At 44.7% G+C, this 20,909-nt stretch overlaps 2 protein-coding genes across 12 annotated transcripts in view; both read right to left on the bottom strand.

Moving 5' to 3' along the window:
- The window catches only part of LOC117890076 (protein grainyhead), a 64,781-nt gene that overhangs the window by 13,053 nt on the left and 30,819 nt on the right, over nucleotides 1-20,909 (bottom strand). For 5 of the 11 annotated variants that reach the window (XM_034794728.1, XM_034794726.1, XM_034794720.1 and 2 more), the window contains 10 exons: nucleotides 20,621-20,844; nucleotides 20,248-20,410; nucleotides 17,943-18,054; nucleotides 17,296-17,390; nucleotides 14,581-14,637; nucleotides 13,360-13,458; nucleotides 10,039-10,460; nucleotides 9,716-9,911; nucleotides 8,928-8,992; nucleotides 6,744-8,644 (listed from right to left, as the gene is read on the bottom strand). In XM_034794728.1, coding sequence (XP_034650619.1) covers nucleotides 8,518-8,644; nucleotides 8,928-8,992; nucleotides 9,716-9,911; nucleotides 10,039-10,460; nucleotides 13,360-13,458; nucleotides 14,581-14,637; nucleotides 17,296-17,390; nucleotides 17,943-18,054; nucleotides 20,248-20,410; nucleotides 20,621-20,844 — 1,560 coding nt within the window. In that variant the 3' untranslated portion in view covers nucleotides 6,744-8,517. Of the gene's footprint in view, nucleotides 1-5,160; nucleotides 5,167-6,743; nucleotides 8,645-8,927; nucleotides 8,993-9,715; nucleotides 9,912-10,038; nucleotides 10,461-13,359; nucleotides 13,459-14,580; nucleotides 14,638-17,295; nucleotides 17,391-17,942; nucleotides 18,055-20,247; nucleotides 20,411-20,620; nucleotides 20,845-20,909 lie in introns of those variants that run through there. The other 6 variants (XM_034794719.1, XM_034794721.1, XM_034794722.1 and 3 more) reach the window with 4 other exon arrangements.
- Nucleotides 5,529-5,966, bottom strand: LOC117890084 (ADP-ribose glycohydrolase OARD1-like; the record flags this gene model as incomplete). Its single annotated transcript, XM_034794743.1, has 2 exons — nucleotides 5,529-5,666; nucleotides 5,730-5,966. Coding segments are annotated over 2 exons (375 nt in total), but the record flags the coding sequence as incomplete, so codon positions are not given.

Below are 20,909 nucleotides of genomic sequence, written 5' to 3'. Positions count from 1 at the left end.
ACATGGAAACCAGTAACCTTCTGCTGACTTCTGTTCGCCTGGTACTTTGTCTGAAAAAATTTTCCTGTTTCCTGTTTCCTGGCCGAAAACAGGAACATTTTCAGACAAAGTACCAGGCGAACAGAAGTCAGCAGAAGGTAACTTGTGTGAAAACATGGAAACCAGTTGCCTTCTGCTGACTTCTGTTCGCCTGGTACTTTGTCTGAAAATGTTCCTGTTTCCTGTTTCCTGGCCGAAAACAGGAACATTTTCAGACCAAGTACCAGGCGAACAGAAGTCAGCAGAAGGAAACTTCTGTGAAAAAACATGGAAACCAGTTGCCTTCTGCTGACTTCTTTTCGCCTGGTACTTTGTCTGAAAATTTTCCTATTTCCTGTTTCCTGGCCGAAAACAGGAACATTTTCAGACAAAGTACCAGGCGAACAGAAGTCAGCAGAAGGTAACTTGTGTGAAACAACATGGAAACCAGTAACCTTCTGCTGACTTCTGTTCGCCTGGTACTTTGTCTGAAAATTTTCCTGTTTCCTGTTTCCTGGCCGAAAACAGGAACATTTTCAGACAAAGTACCAGGCGAACAGAAGTCAGCAGAATGTAACTTGTGTGAAAAAACATGGAAACCAGTTGCCTTCTGCTGACTTCTGTTCGCCTGGTACTTTGTCTGAAAATTTTCCTGTTTCCTGTTTCCTGGCCGAAAACAGGAACATTTTCAGACCAAGTACCAGGCGAAAAGAAGTCAGCAGAAGGCAACTGGTTTCCATGTTTTTTCACACAAGTTTCCTTCTGCTGACTTCTGTTCGCCTGGTACTTTGTCTGAAAAATTTTCCTGTTTCCTGTTTCCTGGCCGAAAACAGGAACATTTTCAGACAAAGTACCAGGCGAACAGAAGTCAGCAGAAGGTTACTGGTTTCCATGTTGTTTCACACAAGTTACCTTCTGCTGACTTCTGTTCGCCTGGTACTTTGTCTGAAAATTTTCCTGTTTCCTGTTTCCTGGCCGAAAACAGGAACATTTTCAGACAAAGTACCAGGCGAACAGAAGTCAGCAGAAGGTAACTTGAAAACAAAAAAAAAACATGGAAACCAGTAACCTTCTGCTGACTTCTGTTCGCCTGGTACTTTGTCTGAAAATTTTCCTGTTTCCTGTTTCCTGGCCGAAAACAGGAACATTTTCAGACAAAGTACCAGGCGAACAGAAGTCAGCAGAAGGTAACTTGTGTGAAACAACATGGAAACCAGTAACCTTCTGCTGACTTCTGTTCGCCTGGTACTTTGTCTGAAAATTTTCCTGTTTCCTGTTTCCTGGCCGAAAACAGGAACATTTTCAGACAAAGTACCAGGCGAACAGAAGTCAGCAGAAGGTAACTTGTGTGAAACAACATGGAAACCAGTAACCTTCTGCTGACTTCTGTTCGCCTGGTACTTTGTCTGAAAATTTTCCTGTTTCCTGTTTCCTGGCCGAAAACAGGAACATTTTCAGACAAAGTACCAGGCGAACAGAAGTCAGCAGAAGGTAACTTGTGTGAAAACATGGAAACCAGTTGCCTTCTGCTGACTTCTGTTCGCCTGGTACTTTGTCTGAAAATGTTCCTGTTTCCTGTTTCCTGGCCGAAAACAGGAAAATTTTCAGACCAAGTACCAGGCGAACAGAAGTCAGCAGAAGGAAACTTGTGTGAAAAAACATGGAAACCAGTTGCCTTCTGCTGACTTCTTTTCGCCTGGTACTTTGTCTGAAAATTTTCCTGTTTCCTGTTTCCTGGCCGAAAACAGGAACATTTTCAGACAAAGTACCAGGCGAACAGAAGTCAGCATAAGGTAACTTGTGTGAAACAACATGGAAACCAGTAACCTTCTGCTGACTTCTGTTCGCCTGGTACTTTGTCTGAAAATTTTCCTGTTTCCTGTTTCCTGGCCGAAAACAGGAACATTTTCAGACAAAGTACCAGGCGAACAGAAGTCAGCAGAAGGTAACTTGTGTGAAAAAACATGGAAACCAGTTGCCTTCTGCTGACTTCTGTTCGCCTGGTACTTTGTCTGAAAATTTTCCTGTTTCCTGTTTCCTGGCCGAAAACAGGAACATTTTCAGACCAAGTACCAGGCGAACAGAAGTCAGCAGAAGGTAACTTGTGTGAAAAAACATGGAAACCAGTAACCTTCTGCTGACTTCTGTTCGCCTGGTACTTTGTCTGAAAATTTTCCTGTTTCCTGTTTCCTGGCCGAAAACAGGAAAATTTTCAGACCAAGTACCAGGCGAACAGAAGTCAGCAGAAGGTAACTTGTGTGAAAAAACATGGAAACCAGTTGCCTTCTGCTGACTTCTGTTCGCCTGGTACTTTGTCTGAAAATTTTCCTGTTTCCTGTTTCCTGGCCGAAAACAGGAACATTTTCAGACAAAGTACCAGGCGAACAGAAGTCAGCAGAAGGTAACTTGTGTGAAACAACATGGAAACCAGTAACCTTCTGCTGACTTCTGTTCGCCTGGTACTTTGTCTGAAAATTTTCCTGTTTCCTGTTTCCTGGCCGAAAACAGGAACATTTTCAGACAAAGTACCAGGCGAACAGAAGTCAGCAGAAGGTAACTTGTGTGAAAAAACATGGAAACCAGTTGCCTTCTGCTGACTTCTGTTCGCCTGGTACTTTGTCTGAAAATTTTCCTGTTTCCTGTTTCCTGGCCGAAAACAGGAACATTTTCAGACCAAGTACCAGGCGAACAGAAGTCAGACAAAGTACCAGGCGAACAGAAGTCAGCAGAAGGTAACTTGTGTGAAAACATGGAAACCAGTTGCCTTCTGCTGACTTCTGTTCGCCTGGTACTTTGTCTGAAAATGTTCCTGTTTCCTGTTTCCTGGCCGAAAACAGGAAAATTTTCAGACCAAGTACCAGGCGAACAGAAGTCAGCAGAAGGTTACTGGTTTCCATGTTGTTTCACACAAGTTACCTTCTGCTGACTTCTGTTCGCCTGGTACTTTGTCTGAAAATTTTCCTGTTTCCTGTTTCCTGGCCGAAAACAGGAACATTTTCAGACAAAGTACCAGGCGAACAGAAGTCAGCAGAAGGTAACTTGTGTGAAAAAAAACATGGAAACCAGTAACCTTCTGCTGACTTCTGTTCGCCTGGTACTTTGTCTGAAAAATTTTCCTGTTTCCTGTTTCCTGGCCGAAAACAGGAACATTTTCAGACAAAGTACCAGGCGAACAGAAGTCAGCAGAAGGTAACTTGTGTGAAACAACATGGAAACCAGTAACCTTCTGCTGACTTCTGTTCGCCTGGTACTTTGTCTGAAAATTTTCCTGTTTCCTGTTTCCTGGCCGAAAACAGGAACATTTTCAGACAAAGTACCAGGCGAACAGAAGTCAGCAGAAGGTAACTTGTGTGAAACAACATGGAAACCAGTAACCTTCTGCTGACTTCTGTTCGCCTGGTACTTTGTCTGAAAATTTTCCTGTTTCCTGTTTCCTGGCCGAAAACAGGAACATTTTCAGACAAAGTACCAGGCGAACAGAAGTCAGCAGAATGTAACTTGTGTGAAAAAACATGGAAACCAGTTGCCTTCTGCTGACTTCTGTTCGCCTGGTACTTTGTCTGAAAATTTTCCTGTTTCCTGTTTCCTGGCCGAAAACAGGAACATTTTCAGACCAAGTACCAGGCGAACAGAAGTCAGCAGAAGGTAACTTGTGTGAAACAACATGGAAACCAGTAACCTTCTGCTGACTTCTGTTCGCCTGGTACTTTGTCTGAAAATTTTCCTGTTTCCTGTTTCCTGGCCGAAAACAGGAACATTTTCAGACAAAGTACCAGGCGAACAGAAGTCAGCAGAAGGTAACTTGTGTGAAACAACATGGAAACCAGTAACCTTCTGCTGACTTCTGTTCGCCTGGTACTTTGTCTGAAAATTTTCCTGTTTCCTGTTTCCTGGCCGAAAACAGGAACATTTTCAGACCAAATACCAGGCGAACAGAAGTCAGCAGAATGTAACTTGTGTGAAACAACATGGAAACCAGTAACCTTCTGCTGACTTCTGTTCGCCTGGTACTTTGTCTGAAAATTTTCCTGTTTCCTGTTTCCTGGCCGAAAACAGGAACATTTTCAGACCAAGTACCAGGCGAACAGAAGTCAGCAGAAGGAAACTTGTGTGAAAAAACATGGAAACCAGTTGCCTTCTGCTGACTTCTGTTCGCCTGGTACTTTGTCTGAAAATGTTCCTGTTTTCGGCCAGGAAACAGGAAACAGGAAAATTTTCAGACAAAGTACCAGGCGAACAGAAGTCAGCAGAAGGTAACTTGTGTGAAAAAACATGGAAACCAGTAACCTTCTGCTGACTTCTGTTCGCCTGGTACTTTGTCTGAACATTTTCCTGTTTCCTGTTTCCTGACCGAAAACAGGAACATTTTCAGACAAAGTACCAGGCGAACAGAAGTCAGCAGAAGGAAACTTGTGTGATAAAACATGGAAACCAGTTGCCTTCTGCTGACTTCTGTTCGCCTGGTACTTTGTCTGAAAATTTTCCTGTTTCCTGTTTCCTGGCCGAAAACAGGAACATTTTTCAGACAAAGTACCAGGCGAACAGAAGTCAGCAGAAGGTAACTTGTGTGAAAAAACATGGAAACCAGTTGCCTTCTGCTGACTTCTGTTCGCCTGGTACTTTGTCTGAAAATTTTCCTGTTTCCTGTTTCCTGGCCGAAAACAGGAACATTTTCAGACAAAGTACCAGGCGAACAGAAGTCAGCAGAAGGTAACTTGTGTGAAACAACATGGAAACCAGTAACCTTCTGCTGACTTCTGTTCGCCTGGTACTTTGTCTGAAACTTTTCCTGTTTCCTGTTTCCTGGCCGAAAACAGGAACATTTTCAGACAAAGTACCAGGCGAACAGAAGTCAGCAGAAGGTAACTTGTGTGAAAAAACATGGAAACCAGTTGCCTTCTGCTGACTTCTGTTCGCCTGGTACTTTGTCTGAAAATGTTCCTGTTTCCTGGCCTGTTTTTCTGTTTTCGGCCATTTCAGTGGACAAATTTCAAAATTTCACTGTGGCGCCCCAACACAGAGCGGCCAACTCTCGAACTACGATATTTTAGTTCCATACATGGCCGTAATAATCACGGTGGCGCCACTGTGCGAACGCATTTTTAGTTTAAGAAATGGCCGTCGTGATCGCGGAAGCGACACTGTGCTAACTACGTGGTTGGTTCACTACAAGAAAGTGTTTGTTGTACAACAATAGCAAAAACATCTTTTGATGTACAAGTTTTTTTTTTTACAACAAATTTTGAGAACAACGACAACAGTTTTGTTTTCTTTTTTTCTCCTATATTTGTGGGCCGATCAGAATGTGCCACACCTTTTCGTAATCAGGACAACTTCCCCGATCCTTTTCAAACTCTCTCGCTTCAAGGACATCAAGGATTAAGGATTCAATTGCACATATTTCCCATTCCCATAATAAATACAATTGATGTTAGGTATATGTATGTATTTGTATACTTCTTTTATTTGATATCTTCGCCTAGAATTGATTCTTAATTGCTTGGTGGAGGCACAAAGTTGTAGACGACAATCTCCAGCTGCTCCTGCCCGAACACGTACTCAGGAACGCCGCTGACTTTGTCCCATTCCAAGCCATCAAAACCGCAACCGATGCGCGGTATGGCCAGCTGCTTAACGATGTTCTTGCGCTGCGAAAAGGTTCGAAATGCATAAGCAAAGAATTGATCTAAAAGTTAGCGCAAGCCACTCACCATGTGTTCGCGCATCTGCTCCAGAGATGACTGCAGCGACTCGTATGTTGGTTTTCCCCAGCTTTGTGGCTTCGTCACCAGATAGTAAATGTAGCGATCATTATCCTTGAGCACAGCCACATCACCGCTGGCCGCCTTCTGGGCACGCAGCTCATCGACCTTGCCGTAGACCTCCTTGAACTTCACAGCTATGCCTGCGCCCATGGCCAAGTCAGAGCCCACGCAATGGGCCAGCGAGTGCGAGACTTTGTCTACAGTATGTAAATGTATGTAAATTATTAAGAGAGACATGTTTATTAAGTGATAACATTGAAAAATTTGAAAAATAGCGCGCATAGATCACCAGTAGTCATTGTGGCTATAATAATGATCCAATCGGATCCCAATTTGGTGATCTGATAGATTTGGTCATTCCCTACGGAATGGCGTTTTTAGTTTCTAGTTCAGCAACATATTCGCAACATTGTAAGCGTCACATGTATGAAATCCCCAAATCGGCAACATTGCTTCGCAACATCTTCGTAATAAGTATGAGGCGTACAAATTAGCAACACTATCCGGCAACATATGTTGCGGCTAAACGGCACGTGATCGTCGCAGGATGAACAATTGGTGGATCAGAAATCATTAAGAAACGAAATCGATTTTCTTAAACTAAGTCATTCCTCATTCCTTATTCCATTTAAAATTCAAAATAGGTACACAGCTTGCTTTACTTTTTGTTCTTTATTTAAATTTTGTGTATTCATTATAATTATATTGTACAATTTGTTTTATTTTGTTCATTTTGTTTGTCATTTCTCAAGTTGGACATTTGCTTCTCACACGTTTCATGGAGTGCCTGCCACTTGTTTCTCAGTTTCAGTTTCATTTTCAGTTTGATTTTCATTTTTTTTGTTGTTTTTTGCTTTTCTATTTTTCGCGGAATCGTTTCCAACAGTAACAAAAAATAAATTATTGGCTTTTAAATACATATATATGTGTATGTGTGTGTTTGTATACATTATACATATATGTATATATGTATATATATAGAAAGAGCATAGAACTTAGGGGTTACAATAAACTAAACATAAAGATTTATAACATTCCGGCAAGATTTTCGATTGTTCTTCATTTCAATTCATTTCTGACATTCATATCTGATCTCGTATCATATAATATTGTGTAATCTTGAGTAAAGTACGTTTAGAATTAAGTGCTACAACTAAAACAAATTGTGATGTACAACACCTAGACTGTTTTGGGGGAAAAGGCGGTCTCCCCTCCCAAATAACAGTCAAAGTACAAGAAGTGGAAAGAGAGTAAAGTGTTAGGCGGGGGCAGGGAGCAAGATATAGCAGTGGCAATGGAAGTGGAAGGGGTGGGGGGGTGGGGAGGGGATTACAATTAATAAACAAATAATAATAATATTGAGCATTGAACGCGTACTGTTCAGAGTGGTAGCAATCGATGCGGAGTATTCGTGGCTCCAGGCAGGACTCGATCTTCTCCTCTGCCCGGATCGCGCCTAGACATTGTACACAAAACATTTCGTTAATTAAATTAAACTGTTAATTATGGCAAACAAAGATTGTAAACGCATTCCTGCTATGCGATATGCTATTCCTACATATACTATATAGTGCGTATCTGTATATATCTGTACTGTATCTTCTTTTTGTTTAAATGTATATAATAATCAATCGAATGCCTGTTATTGCATGGTGCTACAATCGGATCTTCATTCCTGCTTCATTCTTTAGTTTTGAATCAACTCTCCGTGCTGATTGTTCTTTTTCTTTTTAGATATTTTTTGTTTGTTTTACAACAAATGCACACAAATTTGCTTCAACTTTTTGTTGTTTTGTTGTTTTTTGTTGTGGTTTTGTTTCGATATTGTTTCGCCTTATCTGGGACTTAATTTACGATTTGTATCAACATGTTTTATTGCAGAGTGTACTTATCTCTATGTGTGTATCTCTATAGCTAAGGATAGTTATTATTTCTTTTTTCTTTTCTTTTGGACAATTCAAAGTAATTTTCGCTTTTAATTTCCGTTTTTTGTTTTGTTTTGTTTCTTTCAGAGATCTCCTAATCATAGATAACATAACAGAGTGTTTTTTTGGGGGGTGTGGGACAGAGGGAAGATTTTAGAATCAGAAATATAGAACAAACGATTTGTGTTTTTTTTTTGTCTTTTTTTTGTGTGGGTTTTTATCCAAAAATAATTGTACAATTTATATTCAACAAGTAAACGCTTACGACAAACATATGTGTGTATCTCTAGGGTAGAATTAGGGGTTCTAAATAGATAGATTCTGTAACTCTTACTTGCCCTGGACCTAAGGTCGAAGCATAAGCAGGGGAGCGGAAGCGAAACTTATGTGTTACTGGACAGACAGCTCTTGCACTCCATAGTGCATACATATGTACATATGCATATGTATATCTATATAGACTCGATATATAATAGATACGATTATGATTAGGGCTTAGGCAATATTACAATATCTATAAACATAGCGAGAATTTCAAATTTGATCAAACAATTGTCAGTAATCTCATTGTTGCTAAATCTAAATCGAATTTTAAGCATATGGGGGGTTATTTTGTATTTGCTTTTCTACGTCCATCCATCCACATTTGTAGCAACTTGGATCCGATCCGGATCCTCCATTACGACTACTACGATTTAGGCTTAGGCTCTATGGAAAATGGCTTATTGAAACAACACTCCTGGTTCTTGTTGTTTGGCAAAATTGTGTCCATATTTGTGTGTGTTGTGTGTGTTTGTGGGTGTCCTCTGCTACTGATTGGGCAGCTCCGTCAGCGTGACATCGTACAGATCGTCCTCGATCTGCTGCACCTCCAGCAAGAAGATGTCCTCATTGCAGTAGAACGATATCATATCGTCGTCAATTTTCGCAGTAATCCTGCAAGAGAAAGCATTCGGTTAGCGCTTGCTTCGGGGGGTAATAAATACATTTCTAGAGATCAGTGAGGGACAGACAACACCACACCCATGCAAATAGTTGATTGATTTTTGGGGTTAGCACACGACAAAAACTGGGTGAGAAGTGGGTTGGGTTAGATGATCTTTGTGGGAGTTCTGATTTGTTTCCTGGTGCACTTGTGTGTTCTGTGGGTGTGTGTGTGTGTGTGTTGTGTGTGTGTGCAGCAGCACTTCTGATCCGTTAAGACTGGCTTGCGACTTACCCCTTCTTGTTTGTGCGATAAATGTTATTTATGCTCGTTGTTGAGATTTTGTATTTGTTTTCAATCTGCAATTGAGAAACGAGAGAAATATGATGTTTTGTTGTTGTTGTTGTTTTTGTTTTGTCTTTTGTTTGTAATCTGTTCTAAATCTGCGCTCTGCTCTGCTCTGCTCTCTAAACTAAACTAAACGAAAATATTTCTCTTATAACTCGTTTTTCTCTGTGTCATTTTGTTCATTTTCAGTGTTCAGCCAATCAATCGAGATGTGTATAAATAATATTTCTTTTGTGCTTTTGTGTGTGGTTTAAATCGTGTGTATTACGGATCAGACTGTAGCCCTGATCCTGTCTTTGGTTTTGGCAGTGGTATACACAAAGTTACATTTTGGATGAGATGTTCATTGGTTTTTCTTTTCTTTTGCTTGTTCCATTGTTTGATTATGAAATGATTCGGAATTAGTTTCAACTACAAGTTATACGAAAATTAACAGATTTCGTTGCTTGGTATTAGGGTGAGTAGAACGATAAATATAGATATAGATACAGATATTGATGTGACTGATTTTTAGTTGATTTATGCTTTGGTCTTAGTCGAATTAAACGTTTCATTTTGGCACGGCGCTTCATAGCTTCATCTTTCGTTTTCCAATTACACCAAAATGAACAAAATTTGCAGACAAATTTGGTTATAATCAATTAGATCGAGTTTAGGTTGGATCGGGAGCAGGATAATACAAATATACTATATGATATGGTAGCTCTTCATCTGGGTTGGGGGCAAGGGCTTACCGCATTCAGCAGACCGATTGTGGTGGGGGGAACCACATGCAGCGGTGTGTAGACCTCCTCGTTCTCCTGCCGCACGTACAGCATGACACGCTCCGAGGTCGGCGGCGTCATGCGTCCCCGCTTCATGGGCGGACCAAAGTCCGCCATGGGTGTGCTGGTCATTATGTTCTGGTCCAGTATGTGATCCTTTTTATCGCTGCAAAGTGTGGGAGATTGTGGTTTAAGTGGGAAAAAGAGACACAGATTAGTTTGGGTTTTGTTAATGTGAGAGAGAGAGAGGAGATCCTTGGCGGGGAGATCTTGGATGGACGATTTTTACTCACGTCTGCATGTCGGGCGGAAAGTGATTGTGGAACTTGAGCGTCGGCGTGGCCACCTTCTGGCCGTGGAGCAGGAACGGCGAGGCACCCTTCAGGTCCGGCGAGTCAGTCTCATGGCCGTAGAAGCTCTGCAAGGGCGAATTCGAGTTGGAGTTGCAGTTCGAGTTCGAGTTCGTATTCGTATTCGTGTGCGTATTCGTATTCGTGTGGATGAATGTCAAGCCAGTCAGGCCCGGCTGACCTACCTTCTCCATGTCCTCCGCTGGCGAGAAGAGCACCGGCGGCTTGGCAAAGTCCTGCATGCCATAGAACTCGGACCGATCTGTCACCGGATGGTAGAGCTCATCCAGCTTCTTTCTGCCGGTGGCCGTCATCTTCCGCTTGGCGGCCCGTCGCTCCTCATCGCGCGTCTTGCGCTCGGCGCCCTGCAACACAGAAGGAAAATGGAAACAAGAAGGAGATCCATGAGCATGTGGCATGAAGATACGTTTCGGTGGTTCCCATTCAGGTGGGTTGCGAAAGTTCGCACAGGTGCACAGAGCCAGCGTGTAATTAGCAATCAATCAAACGCATGGATGCCACCTTTTTTGATATTTCTTTGCTTATTAATTAAATTCGTGTATGGCTGCGAGTGCCATAAGCTGCCAGCCTGCCTGCCTGCTGGCTGTTGTCTGCCTCCCTGCCACAGTCCCTGTCGTTGCCACTGCCGCTGCCTATCCATTTGCTGTTGCAGTTGCAAAGAAGCAGAAAGAAAACAAGTTTCCCGCCTGGGGAGCTCTGTTGTCGCACAGAGACAAAGCCGCCACCGCAGCACCAACAAGTGGCAGAGCCACAGACAGAGGCCACGGCACAGACTGCAACTGGAGTCCGTATCCGAATCTGAATCCGAGTCCCAGTCCGTGGAGGCATTTGGCAAAATGGTCTACACCGTTAGGGTCAGAGAGCCCAAAAAAATGGAGGGGAAAATTATTATAAAATACTTAGAGAGATTCCACATAAATATAATAAATAATCTGGCGGCGCCTCGAACCATGCAGCATCGCAGTTGAGTCTGTGGCAGTGGCTGTGGCTGTGTCTGCGGCCCACCTGCCCCATTGAGCTGCTGCCTGATTGCACACACACACACACACACACATACTCGTAGATACTTTGAAATATATGCACATATCCATATGCAGTCTGTTGGCTACTTTGTCCGGCAGTGATTGCTGGTTTGCGTGTGCAGGCAGCAGATGCAGCTTCGGCCACAGCCACAGCTCCGCTCTCCTGCCCCATGTTGCACTTTGCATTTGTAATTAAAAATCAGCAATTGAGCGATGGAAGCTGCAACGCTGAAGCTGAAGGTGGTAGCTGATGCTGCTGCTGCTGCTGCAGGGAGGCAGGTGGCAACGGGCAGTGGCAGGAAGTCATATGCGGCAGCAATCTACTTCGTCTGCCACTGCAACTTCTGAATGGCGATCACATTATGCAAGGATGTATAAGTATGTAGCGTCCACTCCCCATACCCCATACCCCATCCCCATCGCCCATCCCCTCCGATTGGTGTTCTTCGCTCGTCTTGCGCTTATCAAAAACCATTTTAGCCTAGAGCAATGCATTCGATGTACATCATCCACTCGTGCTCGTGTGTGTGCGTGTGTCTGTGTGTCTGTGTGTGTTCGGCATGTAAATAACTGTATTTTATTACTTTTATTTTATCTTGGCAAAAATATCGCCAAAGTTGCGCAGGCTGCAACGGACAGCGAACAGCAGACTAAGGCGACGGCGTCTCGAATCGCCCAATGCGGTCAATGTTCGCCTTTTTGCCTGGCCTCCTCTTCATCCTCATCCTCATCCTCATCTCCTTCTTCGTTTGCCCCTCCTCTCCTTCCCTCCTTGGGGCTGGGTTGCTGTTAATCGACTCCAAAGTATGACCAAGACATGGGGGACACAGACACACCACACACAGCTGTGGGCCGCCACTTGGCGCAGAGGCGGTGAGACATTACCATTAGCATTAGCATTAGCATTAGCTCAATTTTCGAATCATTTACTTTGAACATAGAGAGAACAAAGGAAGAAAAGGCAACCAGCAAAGACCAGGAAAGGTGGAAAATCACCAGTAGTTGAGTTGCCCCTCCAAACTCTGCCCCAAAACTCCGCTGGCTGCTATCTATCCGATCCGAAGCTGAATCTATCTGAAAATCAAAGCCACAAACTCTCTCCAAAAACTCCACCGAATCCAACCGAAAATACAGTTATTCTGCAGGGTCCGAAGCTTTCATTGAACATGCGCAGAATTTCCCATAATTTTTGGTATCTGCTGGGGTGCAGGGCGGTACGGCCCCGAGGGCGTGCGTAAAGATCCATAATTGGAGACTGTGGCGAAAAGGTGCCAAACGATGGAACTGCAACTGAAGCTGCAATTGCAGTGAAGTCCCAACAAAAAATACTCAGAGAAAAGAAAACACAAAATATAGGGGGGAAGGAGGAAGGGCACAAGGAAGGGCACAAAATAATGTGGTACGCGAAATTTAATTGATACATTTACCGATAAACACACGATGCCTGGCTGGCAAAGGGCTGGCCCCAATGCGAAATATAAGCCCGACGTGATAGCGATACGGCATGGCTCTCCTCCCCGATTGAGGGTCCCAGCAGAGTGCAACAGTGCAACAGCACAACAGTGTCGCATACAACAAAAGGCTGTGCAGCGGCCAGACCCATGTCCAGTCGCTGGTGGAGGCTGGGGAGGCTGGGGAGAGCTGACCACGGCGAAGTGTAATGATATGAGAAAATTAAATTGGAAATCCACGAAATGATTTATTAATAAACCCCATCAAGCGAAAAAGTGAAGGGTTCGCAAAAGGTAAAGGTAGCAGCAGCAGCGGCAGCAAAACAAGGGCATGGATATGCCAGGGAAAGGATGCCGCAACCCATACAGCGAGCTTGTGTGTGTGTGTGTGTGTGTCTTTGTATCTGTGTTGGCCATTTACTTTTGTACGCGTTACGCTTTCCACTGACTGACGGACAGGAGAGTACGATCCCGAGACCGAGACCGAGCCGAGCCCGAACCCCAAGCCATGTCAGCATCGTTGGTGCCCCCAATTCGATAAAAGTCGGATGCAACAGTAGAAGGCAGAAGAGCAGCAGCAGCAAGTGGCAGGCACATACACAACACACAAACGTAGTGAACCAGCACGTAGGCAGCTTTTAGTTAGCTCATCAACCTGTTGCACGTGGCAGCGGCACAGTGCGGCAGCGACTGCTTCTGTGTGCGTAATTATGTAGCAGGGACTGGGATAGAGAGAGAGAGACTCTCTGTTGCGAAATAAAATCACTTACCTTATCGCAGAAGACCTTTATCTGACAGTAGCCCCGGTGGAAGACGGCCGCATCTCTGGGGTCCTCGAATGTGTCGATTTGTACGTGCAGCGGCAGGCCCTGAAAGAGAAACGAGGAGAACCATGAGCAGGGGATTCGTATTAATATCACACACATTCAAATTGCAACTAGCTTTGTATGTAGTAGGTGGGGCAAGGGGCAGGAGAAGGAGCTGGAGCTGAAGCTGGAGCAGGAGGCTGCGAACAACAGATTGGAGCAGCAGCAGCAACCTTGCAACAGCTGCAATTAGCCGTTGTCATTTGGGTTTTGGGGCGTTGCCGGTGCAGTTGGGGCGTGGCCCAGTGATGTTAAACTGCCAACATCCGTTGCATGTGTGTGCAACATATTGTGGCAAGTGCATAATTTGATTTGGCTATTGCCTACACAAATACACAAAGCAGCTCGGGCTCGGGCTCGGACTGGGGCTGGGGCTGTACCTTCCAGCGTTCCCCCTTTGCGATTTCCTTCTTTAATGAATAGCAACGAGACTCCGCTCCAGTCTCTCCTTCTACTTCTTCTTTGGCTTTTGCCTGTGTTTCTGTCAATGAAATATCAGACTTAATGTACGCATTACAACCAGCGCAGAAGGCTGTAGGATGGGGCCCCGATCCGCTCTAGTTGCGGCCGAAGATGGAGAAGGAGCCAAAGAGAAATCCTCATCCTACGTAGCCAGCGACTGATGGAGGAGCAGAAGCGTGGAGGATGGAGGCAGGGGCAACGCCAGCTGAATGCTGATCTTCTCTTTCTGGTCTGGCCTGCACTGCCTCGCTGGCCTGCATTGATTCTCCATTAACAAGTTGGCATTAAATTGGTTATTACTTAACCCATCACTGGCCAACATTCTCGACTCGAGCTGAATCTCATTTGCACAAAAGATGCGACGTGCAGATCGCATCGAATCGCTGTGGAAGCTAATTAATCGATAATTGCTGTATCGATTTATGATTACCATATATCGTTGGGCATTCAATCGATTGGGGAGCGGCGGCGTCTACAGAGTGCTTCCAAAGTGTCAAAATGAACTTTCACTCGGTATGAAACTGATACGATTATTGGATCACAAAAAATACACTGAGAACGGGTCACAAGTGAAGCCTTTTAAATTGCTTTCACGCTTCACCCTTTACCCTTCACCTTTTTGCTTTTTGTTGTTTTTGTTGCAGAGTGTTTTTTGTTACTCACCTTGACTCCTTTTTGACTGCTGAAATCCGTGCTCAGGCACTGCACCGCAATGTTGATCTGTTTTCAAAGAGAGAGATGGAGAAAAATGCCATAAAATATACAAATGTAAACAATTATGAACATAAAAAGAAAATTATCGGATGACAAAAAAACACACGCTAAAAATGCTTCGACCGCTATTAGAAGGCAATTGTTTTCTCTCTATTAAGTCGATGTCCTCTTTATGCCCACGACAGTTTAAAACATTCCAATCCGCACAAACACACCCATACAGTCGCCTGCTCTCGAATACGCAGAAAGGTGGAAAGACAATAACAAGGCAATACACAGAGGACCATCATCAGGCGACCATTCCATCGATGGCTCGGACCAGAGGCCCCTCAGAGCCAAGTAACGAGCCACAGGCCAGGCCGGGCCAAGTCAAGTCGAGACTTTGTATCGCATCGCCATCCAATTCATTTTTAGTTCGACTTCGATTCAGTGCGTATTCTGTGTGTGTGAGTGCGTACCAATGTGCGCGTGTGTGTGTCTGTCTCTCTCTGAAGGCATTTTAAGCATGCCAGTCCAAGTCCGAGTTCGAGTCCAAGTCCGATTTTCAGTTTGAGTTCGACTCCAGATGAGCCGCAGACGAGCGGACAGAGAGACAGAGAGGAAGGGGAGGCAGACAGACACACGGACGAAAAGACAGTCGGACAATGTGCACGCGTAAAAAATAAAGAAAAAAAAAGAAAAGAAAATCCATCAACGCAAAAATACCAAAGGAAACAATCTTAATGGTAAAAGTGCAGCAGCAGTCGCAAAGTTGCAGCCTCCACGACGACGACGACGACGACGTCCACGATGAGACCACGACGAAGATGTGGACGAGCAGTATTTAATGTGAATAATTAGCGGGCGCGTACCATATAAGAGGAGACGCATGACAGTAGTGGAGAGCGGAGAGCGCAGAGCACAGCACAGCACAGCAGAGAGCAAAGCGCAGCGGCAGCGGAGGTGGAGGGGAGGCAACGAAGCACCTGCGTGTCGGTGCGTACGAAAGTTTTGCCGCTGGGAAAGGCATTGCCAACACAGACAGAGAGACGAGACGAGACGTGCACACAAATGCAGCTGGCAAGATGCAGCAGCAGCAGCAGCAGCAGCAGCAGCTAACGGCATAAAACGAAATCGACATTATGCGAAGACGAAACGAGACGAGGCGAGACTCGCTCTCACCCCCTCTACCTCTGCCTCTTTCTCTTTCTCTGTGTGCCATTGCGATGTCTCTGGGATTAACATCTCAGCGCGTAAACAATTTGTAAATAAAAAGCTCTATCAAATGATGGTCATGGGAGGGAGGAGGGCAGGTGGGAGAGGGGTAGGCCGTGTGTGTGTGCCTGTGTGTGGGGAGCGCGACAGGCGATAGGCGACATGCACTTATGGCCAGCTCCAGGCCCCGCTGCCTACCCCCCTACATCTCTTGCCTTCATCTCCAAGTCGGTTAATAACTGCTGACCAATTTGGCAGCCTGGACAGGAGTGGAGTCACTGAACTTGAGTGGAAATCAATTCAGTTTTGGCATTTGTTTTTTTTGCCCCCGTCTCGGGGAAATTGTGCCCCTCTTTTGGCATTCGAGCTAGCGGCTAAGTGGACAGGTGGGCGGACGGAAATGGCGAAGTGGGGGGGTGGCGAAGTATACGCAATGAGAGGGCTAATACTGCTACTGACTGTTGCTACTGGTTGTTGTTTTCTTGGTTACAAAGTTTCTGCCTTCCGACTGGCGCTTGTCGCAATAGAATTGCAAATATTTCCAAACGATTAAAATGCTTGATAATTGCTAAATTAAAACGCGGTGGGAGCCCAGTTGCAACCGCAGTCGCAGCCACAGATACAGATACACTCGCAGTTCCAGTCAGCCACGGCTGCAACAGTCAGAGCCAGAGCCAGAGCCCAAGCCACAGCCAGAGACTAGGCTGGGGATAAAGACTCAGACTCGGACACGGCGACTTAGTTCCAAGCATTTGCCTGAGATTGCCGAGTAAGTGATTAAAACTAAGTGTCATAAATAAATAAATGCATAAATTATTCTTTTAGCAACAACAAAAAAAGTACACGCTGGACAGTGAGCGAACTGGGCGGCGGAAAGGGATGGCAATATGCAATGCCGGGCAATGGCGGCGGACGGTGACGGTGACGGCGACGGTGACGCTTGCTGAATAATTTGCGTTTGGCTGGCAATTGAAAATAAATCAGAAATTAATTCTTAGCACAAGATACCTCGACTGGCACACATATACACACACACACACACATAGAGCGAGGATCTGCTATCTTTGTCTGCCGCATGAAAGTGTCGCGCAATGTTTTTTTCAGATTTTTTAATTGAGGCGGCGCTCGGAGTAAACAAAATGGAAGTGCGGGAAAAACACAAACACACACACACTCGTATAGAAGTAAACACGTAAATTCTATAGAGTGTGGACTGTGGGATACCCTGTTCTTGGCTGAAGCTTATGGGGATAACCCTGGCATGGAATGCAGCTAAGAAAAGTAACGAAAATGTCTTCATCCGCAGATTTCGAACTCTTTCTATCAAACCGAAGAAAGAGATCTTCAGGTTCCCGAATGACAGAATACCTTCGTTATAATTCCCCCCTGGTACAGGGTACTAAGGGGAGCACATCCATAACGAGGACTGGCACAGAATTGAGATCTGAGAGATCTGAGAGCAGAACTTACCTTGGCGGAGCTCTCCAGCGGATTCCAGTAAACGGCGATGGCATTGTGCGACACTTCCTCGATGCAGCCAACCAGGCCAACCGAGTTCTTCGTATCTGCAAAAAGAAGAGCAAACGAAGAAGGTGATGGTCAGTAGGGGAACGGAAAAACAGAAGAGGCAAAAAGCAGATGAAGCATCAGAAATGCGGCAAGATGGGGCACACACAGAGGAGGCACTGGAAAATATGTTTGTATTAACAATTAAGGAAATTTCTGCGCAGCCGTCCAGTGACAAGTGCCTAATGAGTTATGTTTGATGGCCAAGGCACTGCGTGGCAGCATCATCGGCAGCATTGGCAGCAGTAGACGCATCTGCCGCGGATGCGCTGCTGTTGCAACCAAGATTATCTGCAATCAAACAAACGGAGCGGAGTGGAGTGGAGTGGAGCCACAGTCGGAGCTGAATGCGCGTTTATCAATGTCATAACTCTCCTGGAACGGTGCGGGCCTTTCAATAAAAAGCAACAATTTACTGCTAGAAATTCTAGACAATACAAATGGACACTCTGCCACGGAACGCTGCTGGACTTCGCATTGGCTTTGGACTGGGAATGGGTTGAGAGGGGTTGGGACTTGTGTTGGGTATTCCTTTCGGTTGGTTTACGCACCTGCATCCAAGATTCTTTGCTTCACGGAATGCTGGCGACTGTGCCAGAATTGCCAGGCCTTGATCTCATCTTCGGGACTCTTCTCCTCGCGGAACATGAGCATGATCACACTCTGCAAACAGATGTAAGGATTCAATTAGGTGAGTCGTAAAGGCAAACAGAATCTTAATTAACTATAGGTAAAATATAATATGGTTAGGGAAGAGTTTCTTAATCAGAATCCTTATCAATCTACCATGAATTTATTTGAATTAAACTAAATGGAGTTCCCATAGAAAGAATTTAAAGCAAACATAAAACTCTCTCTCTCCAAGCAAATCTCTTTTTCAAATACAACCATTACTCTTTATCCCAGCCAAAAGATTGATCTCTATCTCTAAGGATATGCCATGTCTGTTCTGTAATCCGTTTATACTATCGTTTCTACTTGGGTTCGCTGGCTGCCATCTCTCTCTCACTCTCTCTGTCTGACATATATTCGTTGTGACACTCCACTCACAACTCTTCGGATCGCACCCTACGCCTTTTAAAGTCAAAAGGATTAGATGCCGGCACACAAAGGGACGAATTCGATTTAGCAGAAAAATGTCCAACACATTTTGTATCATCTTTTTGGCTGGCTGCTTCGCTACAGAGCAACCTCTGCTGTTGTTTTCCCAGCATTTGCATTTTCTCTCTATCATTTATGTGTTTTTATTTCTTAGATTTTGAATAATTAGTTATTCCTTTTTTCACTGGAGGGAAGAAGCGCACAGATACTGAAACAGTTCCCAAAAAATTAAGGAGACAATAGCCGAAATGGCAAGCAACCCCTTTGAGGATCGTATCGTATCGGGAAGGGTGGGGTGGAGTGGGGTGGGGTGCATGGCAGCGAAAACTGATTACAGCATAAATATTTTTGTGTGTTTTCTTCGGATCCCCGGGATGTCGTTTACTTTTTTACATATTCATGGGCTAATCAGCTCGTAAATTATACTCGCTTTTTCTTTGGATTTCGTGCTCTTTTTTTTGTACCCCGTTAGAAATGGACATCAGACATCAGCCGATGGGCTAGACTCCGTATGCAAATGCCCCTACGGCTATATTTTTATTTTTTTTGGGTTCTGTTCGGTTCATTTGGGTTTTCATTTTCACATTTACGTTTTCGGTTTGAAAGTTTTCTTTCTTCGGGAAAAGGGCGCGCTGCTCTAAACAAATAAACTCGTAAATTAATTTTGACACTTTTTTGTCGAGCCTTGCAAAATATGGCACTTTTATGGTAATACGAGCTAGAAGGAGCAGGCGCCCCGAAAGACACTCTGAATATCTGAGATCCGATCTAAGGCAAAGGCAGAAGCTCAGATGTATCTCAAGATTTTTTCGTTTCATTTGGTTTCTTTTTTTTGCTGTTGCAAGTTTCCTTCTGTGCGTATGCAAATGGCAAAGGCTTTGGCTTCGGATTCGAATTCAGACTCGGATTGCTTCAATTTCAATTGTTATTTACTTAACCTCCGCTTCCACTTCCTCATCCACATCCACTTCCACTTCCGAATCTCGCGGCATTTCCTCAACCCATTTACCACTTTCAACTGTAACTTTGAGATGTCATTCTTTGGGCTCTCAACGGTTCAGTTTACAATTTGCATTTGCATTTCAGCTCGTCCTCGAACGCAGACGCAGACGTCATTTAAGCTTATCTGATTGATGATGTTGATGGGTATTGTCCTGCTCCTACTCCTTGCGCTCTACTTCTTCTCAGGCTCTAGGCTCGAGGCTCTCGTCCTGAACAAACATTGACGCGGCCGAATGCGAGTGAATTGCTGTTGAAAGGCGAAGGACTTTCAGCAATTTGCATTGAACGAAATATTCAAATTCTCATCAGGCAGAGGGATCGGTTCGGTTCGGATCGGATCGCTCTCTCCTCTCCCAGTATCATTTATCATCGGACTGTGTGCCCCTAAGCAGGATATGGGATGTGTGTAATTGAGCAAAGGGGTGGCGAGGCTGAAGCTGACAAACTCTATTAGACCTCCGATCGCACCTCGGGGTAGGACCAGATCCAAACACACAGACTCCCTGACAAATAGCCCACCCTGAGGCCCAAAAGGGGTTGGGCAGCAGAGATCTCCCAATTCTGTTTCCGTTCTTGTTTCTGTTCCCTTTTTCCTTGTTTCTGTGGTGTTGATGGCATAAACAAAGCCGCCAATGAATGGAAAACAAGCAGCAAAGCGGACTCTTGATTGACAAAGCTCCAAACACAAGCCTCGAGCTCAAGCCTCCACTCCCCTTTCCTTACAGATGTACGAGAAATGTGCGTGGCACCTACCTTAACCGTCGTATTCTTGATGGGCTTATCCGCATCGTGCACATACTCCAGCGTGATCCCATAGAACTGGCCCTTGTTGATGTAGGTGATGCGATCGTCCTCGCGCCTCTGTGACGAGCTGATGGGGCTCTCCAGGTGATAGCGGAAGCCAACATTTGTGAATCTACAAGCAAACGGGGAAGGAAAGCGAACAGATGGATATCGTTAGTAGGGTTGAGGAACAGGTAAAAATCTCTGAATTTTAGCATCTGGAATCAGCGTCCGTTGTGGAGAATAATCACAGCACTGAGATGAACTTAAAGGGGATCCTTCAGCAGGAAAATATTCCATTTGGAAGGTACTTCCCCTTGCTTCTATCTTTTGTTAAACTTACATTTTTGGTATTTGTATTTTATCGGCATCGTTCTGGCGGCCAAAGTCGTGCCAGGGCCGCGAACGCGTCGAACCGTTTGTGCTCGTGTCCACCAGGGAGGTGGTGGGACTGTTCTGGCTGCCATGCACCACTGTCCGCTGCTGGATGCTGTTAACGGACACCGGTATGCTGCCATTGGCATCGATGAGGGTGCCCGGCTGGCACAGTTCCGTGTAATCGAAGGACTAGAAGATGGTGAAAGATGTTCAGTAAATGATCGCAGATAAATATGATATTCGGTATGTTTTTA

The sequence above is a fragment of the Drosophila subobscura genome, chromosome E (genome assembly GCF_008121235.1).
Source record: "Drosophila subobscura isolate 14011-0131.10 chromosome E, UCBerk_Dsub_1.0, whole genome shotgun sequence".
Classification (NCBI taxonomy): Eukaryota; Metazoa; Arthropoda; class Insecta; order Diptera; family Drosophilidae; genus Drosophila; species Drosophila subobscura.
Note: the sequence above shows the minus strand (reverse complement) of the source record. Positions and strands in the feature narration are given on the sequence as shown.